Source organism: Paramormyrops kingsleyae, chromosome 16 (genome assembly GCF_048594095.1).
Source record: "Paramormyrops kingsleyae isolate MSU_618 chromosome 16, PKINGS_0.4, whole genome shotgun sequence".
Classification (NCBI taxonomy): domain Eukaryota; kingdom Metazoa; phylum Chordata; class Actinopteri; order Osteoglossiformes; family Mormyridae; genus Paramormyrops; species Paramormyrops kingsleyae.
In genome coordinates this window covers 2,278,826-2,292,507 of record NC_132812.1, presented here as the reverse complement: position 1 = coordinate 2,292,507, position 13,682 = coordinate 2,278,826, and the positions used below count along the sequence as shown (strand labels likewise).

At 40.7% G+C, this 13,682-nt stretch overlaps 1 protein-coding gene across 3 annotated transcripts in view; it reads right to left on the bottom strand.

The window, feature by feature from the left end:
• Window positions 1-12,833, bottom strand: part of man1a2 (mannosidase, alpha, class 1A, member 2) — a 117,234-nt gene extending 104,401 nt beyond the window's left edge. The window contains exons 1-3 of one of the 3 annotated variants that reach the window (XM_023837165.2): window positions 12,396-12,833; window positions 12,090-12,241; window positions 11,094-11,524 (exon numbers count right to left, since the gene is read on the bottom strand). In XM_023837165.2, the coding sequence (XP_023692933.1) occupies window positions 11,094-11,404 (311 nt within the window). In that variant the 5' untranslated portion in view covers window positions 11,405-11,524; window positions 12,090-12,241; window positions 12,396-12,833. Of the gene's footprint in view, window positions 1-11,093; window positions 11,525-12,089 lie in introns of all 3 variants that reach the window. The other 2 variants (XM_023837164.2, XM_023837166.2) reach the window with 2 other exon arrangements.
• Between the last annotated feature and the right edge of the window lie 849 nt (window positions 12,834-13,682).

The following is a 13,682-nucleotide window of genomic DNA, read 5'->3' as shown; positions in this document are numbered from 1 at the left end:
TCAGAGACATGAATGTTGCTGCTAAGGTAAGAAAATCTATTGACAAGGTCAACATTCTCCCCGTAGACAGATACACTACTCACACACTTTAAACTCCGCATTTCGGTGACGGCACTCTCTGAGGTACGCAGAATGGGGAGTGGCCAGATCTCTGCAGGTGGGTATACCTACTTTTGGTCTAATGGCTGCTATACTCAGGGAGTAGCTGTTGCTGTAGCGGATCAGCTCCTCCTGATGGTGTCTGATGTCACCCCTCACCACGCCACCATGAATATTTACAGCAGCAAAAAGTATATATGCATTGGTACATACATTTGAAGTGTTGCCTACAGAATAAATAATTTAATTGTGATTTTGTGTACCATGGTGAAAGATCCTCAACCATATCCATCTGACAACCCACGGACACTCACAGGAAATGCTACTGCTTACCATTCCTGACAAATGGTAAAACACATTAACAGTTAATTATGTGAAAAGAATAACATGGGACAAGGGCTTAGATGGCTAACATAAACCAAATGCATATTGTTAGAATAGGCTAAAACAATGACACAATTTTTATCTTACAATCATACAAAAAGAAAGTTCACTCTCTAGTACATACAGTATATAAGGTTAATATATACACCTATCATGATGGAAGCAAATGTTATACAATTATGTTTTGCTAGATTAAATGACATTCATGTGTTGTATGATTGCATTGAATTGAAATTAATTAAATTCTTCTTACTGTCATTCCAATTCAACATCATACAGGGTGTGGCCCAGTACATTCAAATTCCAATTCTATATTATTATAGTGCATTATAGCATAATTTGAAATACATTGGAACCCCCAAATCGGCTGAGGTAACCTTAGTGTCAATTATACACATATATTTGATATAATTTGATGTATGTTCTGTGTTTACAGCAATGGTAGACAATCTTATATGCGTGCATGCATGTGCATTTTTGTGTGGTGTTTTGAAACACCACAGTGCACTTTGTATGTAAACACTTCCACTGAGAACAAGCTAGTAGAGAAATATAGATACAGAATGTGTAAATTTCAAGTATCAGATGATATAAAAATAATGTGTGTGTGTGTGTGAGAGAGTCAATGTCATTCAAGTGGTTAATGGGAGGAATACATTTAATATATAACATATTAAATGTCACAAACCGTGTCACAAAAGGTACAAAATCATTTCTATCCTATAATTCCACACAGGCACTAACAGTTGCTATATACTCAAGGACCTTCCTTCTTAATGTACATACTGCTGAGTTGTCCTTCCAGCGGTAAGCTGTGGAATGGAAGCTTGACTAAGTTATGTTTTCATTTCTTTTTCCATCGCTTTTTTATTGTAAAAAATGAGTTTTTCTGCAAGGCGAGCCATGAACACTGCTTCAACCCTCTGGAGAATCTGTGCATTCATCGCCACCAGGTCAAATATGTCGCAGAAAACAGCTCACATCATGTAAGCATGCACCTTCTGGTCCATGATGTAAACATAACACTGTCACAAAAAAGAGAGAGAGAGACAAAAGTGTGTTACATTTTGAATTGACATGTATAGTACATATCAGAAAATGATGTACATTCACATACCTTCAAGCAGTTGTAGTCTGTGACCGTGCTGTTTTTTGTTGTGATCGCTGCCAGACTCCAGGTTTTGGTGGATGGTGCTCAGAATACAGACAGATGACTTATTTTTAGGTACATACACTGTCAGAATAACACTGCCAGTTCTAAACACTGGTGTGGAGAATTCCTCGGTTTCCAAAACATTTCTAGCCTGAAGTGGAAGTTCCCGTCGTATCTTATTTATGGTGTCAAGCAGAGTCGTGTTGCGTTTAGTCTATTAGCCAGTGACTGGTATGTGAAGAAACCGCCTGTTGCAACTGTTCTGCCCTTGTCCAGAAATGGTTCCATGAGCTTTTTCCTCATTTTACTTTACACAGGTAACACTATAAGACATGTAAAGCACTACTTTTTTATTATCTTAAACTAGGGCAAGTTGTATACTTTGTAAATATTGCACATTACACCTATGTTATCTTGTAAATGTGTGTTACATGACTATTTTAGTCCAATAATAATTGAGTGATCACTCGTGCTAGGCTAGTTTCATTAGCACGAGATGGATAATAACCCTCTTTTAAATGTCCCCCCTGCAGCATATTTAGCCACCGGCTCAAGCCACCACGGTATCATAATACATCAGGAAGCATCCTGTCTTACAATACAATCCAATACTTGCTGTTGTAACTGCACAAAATATATTAGCACATAAATAATATTCTTACCATTAAATACATAATTTTGATGTCACACTGTAATATTTAAATTATTTGTGTACTATGCGCTTTTTAAATGTTTGCACTATGTGTGCTGTCTTTGTACCTTGTCTAATTGGCAAAATATATGTGTTCTTGCTGTTTATGTGTCATGCCCCGCTCATCTGATCCCTGTGTGCCACGCCCCCCTCCCTCACTGCCCTGTGGAATCCCCTTGTCACCGGCTGTGCCTAGTTTCGTTCAATGTAGTCTGGTGTATTTAAGTACTTCCCTGTTCGTCTTCTCCCAGTCCTGTCGTTGATGTTACTGCCCGTTTGTCCCATGTGCCCGACTGTCTCCCCCGTAAAACCCTTGTTTCCCCAATAAATCCTTAATTTCCCCGACTTCCTGGACTCCTGCTCCTCTGTCTCCGTTCTGTGCCCATTTCAGCACGTAACAATATGCACCAGAATTTCCCCCATCATCAATAAAGTTAACCATAATCATAATCAAATTTGAACAGGACCAGATCTTTACCCATGCAACATGTCTGCATAAGCTGAAAAAGACCTGTGAAATATGTTTTGGGTTGTCATGGTAACAGGATCAAATGGAAACGGCAGCAATGCTTCAATTGTGACATGATCTGTCTCAAAAGTTGATCACTTCCAGTTTGTCACCCTGACAATGTGTCAAATTTTGAAAAAGATCTGTACAATACTTTTAGAGTTACTGTATTCACAAGATCATGTGTTTCCTTCCTTTGCTGCCACAAAGTGCTGCTGGCTCATTCTTGGAGCAATTTGTTGTTAACTTATCACATTCATAAGGTCACAGGTCATCTGCTTTCACGCATCCATTTTGGTGCCACTAACCAGCATCACTTCACTTTTGGGGTGATCTGTCTCAGAATTTAATCTGTTCCAGAGTGGTATCCATACAATGACTTTGCAAAGTTTGAAAAGATCCACCATGCTTAATTATCATCTTAACAAGCAAAGCATCTGCAGCAGTGGACCAGTCTCAGAACCATATGTATGGACCTCCCCAGCAAATTATGTTGGGAAATAGCAGAATAGTGTTGCTTCTTAATACCATCAAACAACTGTTTACCACAGCATAAAGTCTGGACAGTATGACCTTAAAAATTAGGTACCGCCCAAGTCTAGTGCTGGCTACTCGGGGGGGGGGGGGGGGGGGGGGGGGCTAATGTTAGTAGAATGTCCTTAAAGACAAGCTGTCAGCCAACTCCGCAGGTGGAAATAGGGATGGAGTGCTGGTGACTTACTCTAATAAGGCACGCAGCAGGCACTCGGTAGCGTAGCGCTGCTGGGTGTATGGCCACCTGAAACTTTTTATATGCATTTTTGTTTAAACACTCCCCACTTCCATGGAGGGACCGGACCACCTACAGGAAGTGAGCTCCTTCTTTGCAGAAGTTGTGGCAGTGCTGTGTGTTCTCTGTGTTCAATGAGCAGAGTTTGTACTGCGATTCAGAGAATGAATTTCCACAAGGGGCAGGCCATGTCAGGCAGCATTCAGGGATTCACAGTTGTCACAGTTAAAACATAAAGAGAGACTGAAAGGTGCAGCGTAACACCATCCACTCCTGTTCCCACATAGGGAAACAGGCTAGATATACAATAGCATGAAAATCCAGTTTGAATGGAAACTGCTGCTTTACTTATCATTTGTGTAAGTACAGGTACATTGACATGCTTCTCTTACACATCCTGTCTTCCTATGAGACATAATCACTCACACATAAGCAAAGAGTATTGCTCAGAAGTCTTAGGCAGTCAAAGAGGAGGTTTAATTTCATTAGTTATCTCAATGCAATATTGATTAGCCACACAAGGTGTGCTAGAGGTGTAGTAAAAAAAAACATGGGTGTATTGGATGATAAGTACAAATTGGACTTTAGAAGAGGAAATGGCTAAGCTAACACATTTTGACAGACATAACCATACTATAATACCATAGTTTTACACCAACATCATTTACTTAAGTTGGTGGTGAAATTTAACAAATAAATGGGATGGCTGCGGTACTTCTGTGGAGAGGTTTGGGAATTGAAAACGTCATCCCTAGTTAACCCACTACATATCAGTGACTTTTAGAAGAACAGAAAAAAAATCTTTGTTTTTATTTTTACTGTTAATTTGCATGCCCTGTCCTGACCCTGGACCCTCGCAACCTGCACCAGACAAGCGGGTATAGAAAATGGATGAATGGATGTTAATTTGCATCTCTTCTAATGTTAAATTATATTTTTGCACAGTATTGTACATAGAGTTCAGAGGTCAGAGTGCAAGGTCAGCCTTTTATCAGGTATCCTTGGAGCATTTCAGGGGGTGGGGGGGCCTTACTCAAGGACCCTACAGACACATTACTATTCTGCTAAGGACAGGATTTGACCAGCAATCATCTTCTCACATACAGTGAGGCCAAACGCACTTAGCCACACACCTGCCCCTTGTACGATATGCATCAAAGCACCACGTACAGACTCACGCATTTAGAAGCTTGCTGGTGTGAGTCTCCCTTCAGGCCAGAGGGCACAAGCTCATTCTTCAGTCTTCTGCCCATAAACAACTCAGGCCTACCTCACTACTGTTTTTGTCACTTTTACACTGAGGGAAATTGAGCTAGGCTATTTTTAATGTCCCCCAATTTTGATTCTCTCTGGAAAATCAGCTATAGATTGGCTGCTTATACACTTAACACAAACTTATACACAACCTTACTTAAGTAAACATCCCATTTGGAAACAGTTCTGATTGGGTAATGTTCTATAGATTCTCAGCCAATCAAACTTCAGGAAGGGACCCCACTACAGGTTACAATGTTAAACCAGATGACCACATCATATGTCTGATGCCCCCACCTTCCTCCACTGGTGTTGCTGTAGTGCTAGTTAGTATATAGACCCACCCAAAGGACCAGGTTTAGGAAATGGAAGGTGGCACAGGCACCACTGCATTCCCCCATCACTAGGCTCCTAAATGATCTGATGAATTCCTCCTTTGCCTCGTTTGTTTCTCGAGCTTTGTGTTAAATCCTCTCCTTCTTCTCCATCATGGCTGCAGAACTGCAGCCTCTTATGTGCCAAGTGAGAGTAATGTGTGTATATGTGAGGGGACAGATTAAATCCCCCTAACAATGTGGCTGCTACTCACGGAGGACTCTCATCAGCCTGTACCTCCTGCACATCATCGCCCTCCACGATGCCTCTTCCATTTTACATTCGCTGAATCGCCCCTCATGCCTTTGACAAACTCTTTTATACCAAGCAAATTCCATGTCGTTTTATCCATTTATTGCACTTAATGGGAAGTAAACTGATTGGGGGTACCTAGTACTACCTTTATCACAACAGCAAGTCTGCTCCTCTGAATGTTCATTGTTCAGATAATTTGTGTAGTAGACGTGTATATATTTTGCTGTTCGGAAAGGGCTTTTTATCCAAAAGGCTTTACGCTTTGATACTCTGTTTATCAAAGGAAGAACAGCAGCAGGGCCTTCAGAGAGCAGCTAAACTACCATCAACATGCAAAGGCACAATTCAGAGACATCCTGAACAATGAGTCTCAGGGCTGAATTACAGGGATACACTGAGGAACCAGGTGTAATGACTCCAGGCGGTGAGCTTATGACCGACAAACCTGTGAAAGTGAAAGAGCCCATAATGCAGCAGGTGAAGCAGCTGCTGGCAGAGCAGGGAGAGTCAGACACAGACAGCAAGGCAGATCCTGCAGCCCCAACAGCAGCATTTCAGATCAGCCACAATGAGTGCAGTGCCACACAGAGTTCCATGCTTCACAGACAGCCTACAGAGAGTTAAAACTGAAAAATCAGACTGGAATATAAACCATGCCTTATGTAAATCAAGGTTTGTCCACAAAGTACAGAGAGAGGGCTTATTTTTGGAACTGAGGACAGCACTAAAAGGACTTCAGTAGGATATTTTACTGGTGTTCAGGTTAATTACATTGCCAGGCACAGGCTGGCCATTGGGAAGGTTTGGGTATTTTCGGGTATAGTCTATATACCAGGGGTGCCCAACCCGTCCATCAGTCTCGGTGTGTTTCCAGGTCAATCACAGAAGATGAATAATGGATAATGATTTATTTCATTGGTACCCAACTGATTGATCTCGATCACCAAAATATACCAGGAACATAGTGCAAAGGAACCCCCCCCCCCCAGTTCTTACAAAGGGGATCCCAAATTGCTGGGCTGATTTCTGTTGCCAGTCTGCCTCTGTACATTGCTCAATGGTACCATGTAGATCTTGGAACCCAGAGCATAAAAGTTGCATCCTTGTCCTTAACCGATGCTCATCAGTACCTGGGACAATACATCCAAAACCATCTAGTGATGATGTCCATGGGTGCATTACTCCAGCTCTGTGTCTGTGTGTGTGGCACGTCATCAGTGTCTTATGTAAACATCTCATTTTATATATCTACTTATAGTTCACGAAAAATTGTTAAGGATAAACCAGGAACAACTTGGGTTGACACCATTGAGCAAAAACAGGAGAAATGAGAAACATCCCTGCTGCCATCCACATCTAACACCCATTTAAAGAAGTCTTTTTCCACAAAATCAAACCCAGAACATTTTCGTATTTTCACCTCTAGACTCTGAGGAAAGATATGGGAACACAGCGTGAGCAATTTCAGCCCAAACCTGCTTTCAGCCTGACCACATAAGCTCCCCTCTGTATTGCTATACCCTATGGGTATAAACACTGCCCCAGCCCCCCCTATTCAGTCATATTGAGGGTATTAAGATGGAGAAAAACAGTTTGTTTTGATACTGAATATGGGAGGTGCAGATGATGGAGCTCTTCTGGTGCTATTTATGTTGTCTAGCATCCCTAAGCAGGGTCTGGGATCCCTAAGCGAGGTCTGGGATCTCTGAGCAGGGTCTAGGATGCTTGCCGGAGTCTGGGATCCCTCATCGGGGTCTGAAATCCATAAGATCTGAGATTCCTCACCAAGATCTGGGATCCATATATGGGGTCTGAGATCCCTAAATGGGGTCTAGGATGCATAATCAGGGTCTGAGATCTCTACACAGGGTCTGAAATCCATAAGCAGGATCTGAGATTCCTCACCAAGGTCTGGGATCCCGAAATGGGGTCTGGGATCCCAAACTTTACTGACTGCACCTTGGCTTAGAGGCTGCAGTATCACATTGGCTAATAAATTACTCTCTGTCAGCAGTTAGTTTGACAGATTGTTTTTTAATCGAATCTAGGCCACAGAGACTATTACTATTAATAGCAACGGTAAAAACAATATTGTCAGAAACTTTTCTACTGTGTTCTACCTGTTTGCCAAATTTAGAAGAAATGGGTTCATATGCAAGGAACATTACACACACATACACATATTTGACAACTAAATATATTGATGGTCACAGAGACACACCACACACACACACAAACACACACACAAACAACACCTATACTGAAAATGTTCACCTATTTCTACTATATACGAGTTGTTATGTTATACTGTACAGCGATATATCAGTCTGTGAAATTAAAGGATTTTTTTCCGACCTAAAGTCCATATTTATCTATTTTACCAAATTTCACTCTTCACCGAAGCTAAGGCAGTCAAAGGACACCTAGGCTAGGCAGGGCCAGGATGCCCCCACCCATGCCCACGTCACTGAGTTATACACATCATGAGCACTTAAGAAGACCTAGACTCCCCATTAGCCTACTATACACCCAGTAATCAGCTATATCTGGCAACATAGCATAGAAATTTTTGATGCTACTGGCTACTGGCTAAATGAACCAGTGGCCAGAAGAGACTTTCCACTGGCATGCAGTCAGCCTTCCTCAGTCTTAAGACTGGCCACACAAACAGATCACAAAAAGAGAAACAAGATCCATCCATCCATCCATCCATCCATCATCCAACCTGCTTATCCTACTGGGTCACGGGGGGTCAGGAGCCTATCCTGGAAGCAATGGGCATGAGGCAGGGAACAACCCTGGATGGGGGGCCAGCCCATCGCAGGGCACACTTGCACACCATTCACACCTAAGGGCAATTTAGCAATGCCAATTAGCCTCAGCATGTCTTTGGACTGTGGGGGGAAACCAGAGTACCTGGAGGAAACCCCATGACAACACAGGGAGAACATGCGAACTCCACACACATGTGACCCAGGCAAAGACTTGAACCCAGGTCCCAGAGGTGTGAGGCAACAGTGCTAACCACTGCACCACCATGCCGCCCCAGAAACAAGATAGACACTATAAATCATAGATGGCAAATCTGGGATTGCAAAGGGGGGGAAAATTTCCAATAAATTTCCATGGGAATGTCAAAATGGGAATTTGTAAAATTTATAATGCACTACCAACTGGTGGTCATTTTAGAGAACAGTTTTATAGCTACTTCTTTCCACTTTTTTACTGTTTACTAGGGATGCTCCTTTTGACCGTTTAACCGTTAACCGAAATAATTAATTTTGACCGAATATTACTATCAGTTAAACGGTTTAAAATGTTTTTATATATATTTTAATTATTAGTAGTAGTATGAAGTTTTGTGGCATCTCAGCTGAAGATCGCTTTTCACGTTCTAAATACACTGGGTTTGAATCGGCGACTGTGATTACAGGCACACAGGCTTAGCCCTGCACTGAGCCATGAACACAGGTACGAGCTTTGCTGCTGAAAATGGAAACATTGGCGCAAAGCTTCAGCGGCAGAGACGTATCCGTGTGCTATATTGTAGCCGATCGGTGTAAACACTACCCAGACATGTGCTCTTGTTTTATTTCGGTTACAATGGGCGTATTCACATATTTCTTTATCCAATACTAACTGTAGGATTATCATGTTGTTATCATGCGAATAGCGCAATTTCCAAGTGGGAAGGCGATCAGAGCTGCTTCGAGATGCAGACGCTTAAGTCAGTCACTCTTGTTCTTTCTATTCGTATCACGAAGCTATAAAAATATATTTAGTTTCTACCTATATATATATTTGAAAAGTAGACCGTCCAAGGTTTCTGAGGGTGTTTTTTAAATGTGTATATGATAAAACCTCGCAGAGTTATTTAAATGGTTTGGCGAAATTTCTGTCAGATCCCGCCGGCGGGACCGCCGACCCCAGAGGAATTTAATATTCTAATCTAATCAGTTAACGGTTAATGTTCGGTTAACGAACGGCGGTTGTCGGTTGGGAAAATTAATCGAAATGAGCATCCCTACTGTTTACATGTGCACATGTTGCAGTAGGGGTGGGCAATATGGTCAAAATGTCATATTGGTTATGATCTTGATCAACGATACAGATCATGATGATTTTTTTTGGAATATATTTAGTAATGTTAATTAACTGTTTAACCACTTAACTGACAAGAAGCATTGCTTGCAGCATTATAATAATAAACTTAATTATTAAGCTATGTAAAATATTGTACATGTAAACTAAATTGACTCATTATACCAAAAGTGCTTTTTAATTTTTTAAAAACATTAAGGTGTTGAAAGTTTTGTGTACAAATGAACATTTATCACTTGGGTCAATAATTCTGCACTCAGTTTACAACATTTACAAACAAATAATAGATCAAATAAATTAAAAGATTTTATTTTTTTTGTCAGTAAGACGTGTTTACTTCTGTTTGGTTACTTGTGTGTGGAAGATGCTGTGGCTGAGGATGCTGCACGCATGCAAAGTAAATGTTAATGTCTTGCTGTATTGCGATTCTTACATCTGAAATGTGAATTGTGGATAAAACTGTAAACAGTTATGATAAAATCACAATGTTTGAGTCTAGACCAGAAGTGAAAAGCCAAGCTGTGGTAAGTTCATATTTTTGTTAATGCTTTAAATAGGAAATTAATCTGTAAAGTGGATTTATTATATTCAGAAACATATCAATTTCCCCTCAAGTAATCCATCAAACAGGTTAATGGATGAGCTAAAATAATTTTTAATCTTGCCAACATTGATATCACAATTGTTTTAATAAAGTGTATTATGCGATGATGTAACTCAGCATCAACCTGATGTTTGGGTATTTGCTCATCTGGGGCACTATTAACGGTTTTTGCAATAATCTTACTAATCCTCTCAACATCAGCTTCCTCTTAGCGCAATTGGTCTCGCTTTTGTAAAAAATGCACACCAAAGTCCACAACAGGCCCATACATGTACAAGTAGAGAAATTGGTGACAATTCAGGCAAACCTGAGGCTCTAAGACTAACCTTAACCCACCCAACACCTCAGACAAAGTGGACACCGACTCCAAGGGTATGGATTCTGATTTTGGATTTATGATTTTGAGCAGATTCTCACTTTCATCATCAAGCCTTATGCTTCATGTCATGTATTTGTGTTCAATTATTTTGGCAAGGAACATGTGTTCAACAAAATATTGAGTTAAATCTAAATTTCTTTTTTAAATTAGTGTACTTAGTTTTTTGTATGTTAGACAACTATACATACACATAAGAATAAAAATTGTACAATGATTCCCATAAATTTTATGGTTCACGTACGTAATTCAGTCCATGTTCCTATCTCATAGGTACAAAATGCAAAACTCAAAGGTTGTCAAATTTAAGGACACCCTAACTTTTTTGACGGCTCACTGTTGTCAGCAAATTGTAGTTTTTTTCATCAATCACATTGTTTTCACTGTAGTTAGGTTTACATATATGATAAAAGGCGGTGCAGCCGTCAGGAACCTTGCAAACACCAGTGAAATGAGGAAAGTAGAACTAAAAACAAAGAAGCAAGGGGATGGGGTAGGGAATATCAGGTCCATGCCATCTTTACCTGTGCCGGTGTTCGTCATGGTCTCCTTGCCCGTGGATCACTGCCAGACCAGGGTGCCTGCCCTGTATGTTAGGGTCGATGTGGGGTATAAGCACATCCTCCAGGCCCAGGTCGAAGCGCTTGTGTTTGGAGCTGTCCGGAAGAAAGAAGAATGCCCCAAAGCAGAGGGTGATGAAGGCACTGAGGATGAGGAGGAGGATGAATTTCTCTGAGAGCCGCAGCGTGGCCCTGTGGTGGGCCAGCGAGGAGGCTCCAGATACGACAGACGGTATCCGCCGGCCCGACAGTGGCAGCAGCGCCGGAGCAGTCATGGTTTGCTATGTGAGCTCGATTGATAAGGGGATCTCATGCGTCGTATTATCATCTCATGTTGACCAGCATCTATCCAGACATTAATCCATATTGTAGGTGTAAAATGTCATCCTTAAGTTCTGAAAATAAAGAAAGTAAACAAATCACACATGTGAGATGTACTGCTAAAACTTTTATGGAATACTAGGTCCAATTGCCCCCCCCCCCATTACATACACCCAAGTAATCAAACATACGCACATAAATATGTTAACGATTTTTTTTTCTATTCTTCTTTCAAAGAAAACAAACGCACATATCAAATTGTAAGTTCCCAAAATGCGTATGTAGAAACAGAGAAAGGCCTAACTTGACAGCATATGAGCCGCCTGTGAAAGGGAGGCACGGTCTCTGTTAACCATTTTGCCCCTGAATTGCGCTGCGCCAGTTGTACACCTGCGTCTCCGGTATGCCAGCTGCCGGCTTGGCATTTCCCAAAAAACCCCAGTGAAATGCTGCCTAAACTAGGTACTTCCCTGATTTAACGGTATATTCAATAGCATACACTAAAAAACAAAGCACGAGCATGACATATATGACTACTAAACACAGTAATTCATGGGCGGTAATTATGCATGCACGGATTTACATGAATAATAATGCCTCATCAGAAGACATACAGTCCAGTAACAGTCAGCGACCTACCATCTCGTTACGAAGCGTGAAAATCGTTTTGACTTCCTTCACCCATGCCCAAGTAAAGTTTCTAGCCAGTAGGTTCACCGAAGAGGAGAATTTGTAACGATTTCGTTATTATATAAAGAACGCGGAATCAACTAGATCTCACCTCCTGGAAACTGGACGGGAAATTATGGGGAAAACAGCAAATCCATGATATATTTACATCCAGAGAGTTGTAATTGTAATACGATTACTTTTTTTCGTATAAATGTATCTTATTATCTGTGATAATATTCCGTTTTGGCTACATTATGTCGGAATCGGTTCTACCTTCCATAGAGCCTCCATTGAAAATAGCTATTCTTCCTCAGGCCTTCATCACATAATGATGGCGGTTTCTTAAATGCCAGTTGCGATACACCGGAAAATAAGCAAGTTAGCGTTAAATCATTTCTCATAACGGAGAGTTTGTTTCGTGCGCAATCACACGCACGGCACGAAATCAAGCCCAAAACTACTATCACGAAGGAGCGCTGTCTCGTCCTGCTGCTGCATCGCCGCTCCTTCCAGGCAAATCGGCATTCCCATTCAAAGCCCCTTCCAGCCGGCCACCGTTTTCAAGGATTCATCCGGCTACTGATGTTGGTAGGCAGCGAAAGTGATTTTTTTCCCCGCTGAATTCGAAAGTAGCGTATACTCCCCGTGAAGCGATGCTCTTAATGAAGTAGCAGTTCCTCTTCTGGGTCCTCCGCCATCCCATGAACTACCGGGCGTGCAAAGCTAGGGGGCGTCTCTCAGCTGCACCATTTAACTTTAGGAAACGTTTACCAAATACATCTGCAGTACAGCCAAGTGTCCGCGCCAGTGAGTATTTGGAATAAAACATTCAATTATAATAACTGTTTGCTTAATTAACTTGTAAAAAAGGCAAGTATGCCGAATATGGATTTCTGTTTCTGCTGTTTTATTTAGGCCTACATAAGGGCCATATGTATTACTAACATTAAATTAAGTTCCATTTACTGGAAAATATATAAAATATTATACATTTTCTTGCCCACATCACCCAGAGCTGTTTAACCACACTTTGCATTCAGTAAAGGTTAGTACATGTTTTGAAATATAAATCCCATTACACAAACTGAACAGAATCAAAATCGTTATTCTTTAGAGTAGCCTATAAAAAGCAGGCCTAAAAGGAATTTCCTTTGGTGTAGGTAGTAACATGACAAACCAATTAAACATACAATTTAAACATTAACAAATACAATAAAAAGATTAAGATAATAAAACAGAGGTAGTAAAACAGAAACAAACTGTGCATATATTTAAAAAATAAGCAGATGAATAAAGTGGTATATGGTAAGACAGCTCAGGTATAGATACATACATACATACATACATACATACATACATACTTTATTGTCCCCATAGGGAAATATGACTTGGACTCTACAAAGCTGGACCCACCAAAGTACAAGTAGACACCCTATTCCCTCATATGAAAGACATCAAACAAAAGAAAGATACATAAATAAGCAAATAAGTAAGTAAATGAATAGAGGAATGATTGAGTAAATTAAAAATAGTAATAACAAATAAAAACATGTCCATTGT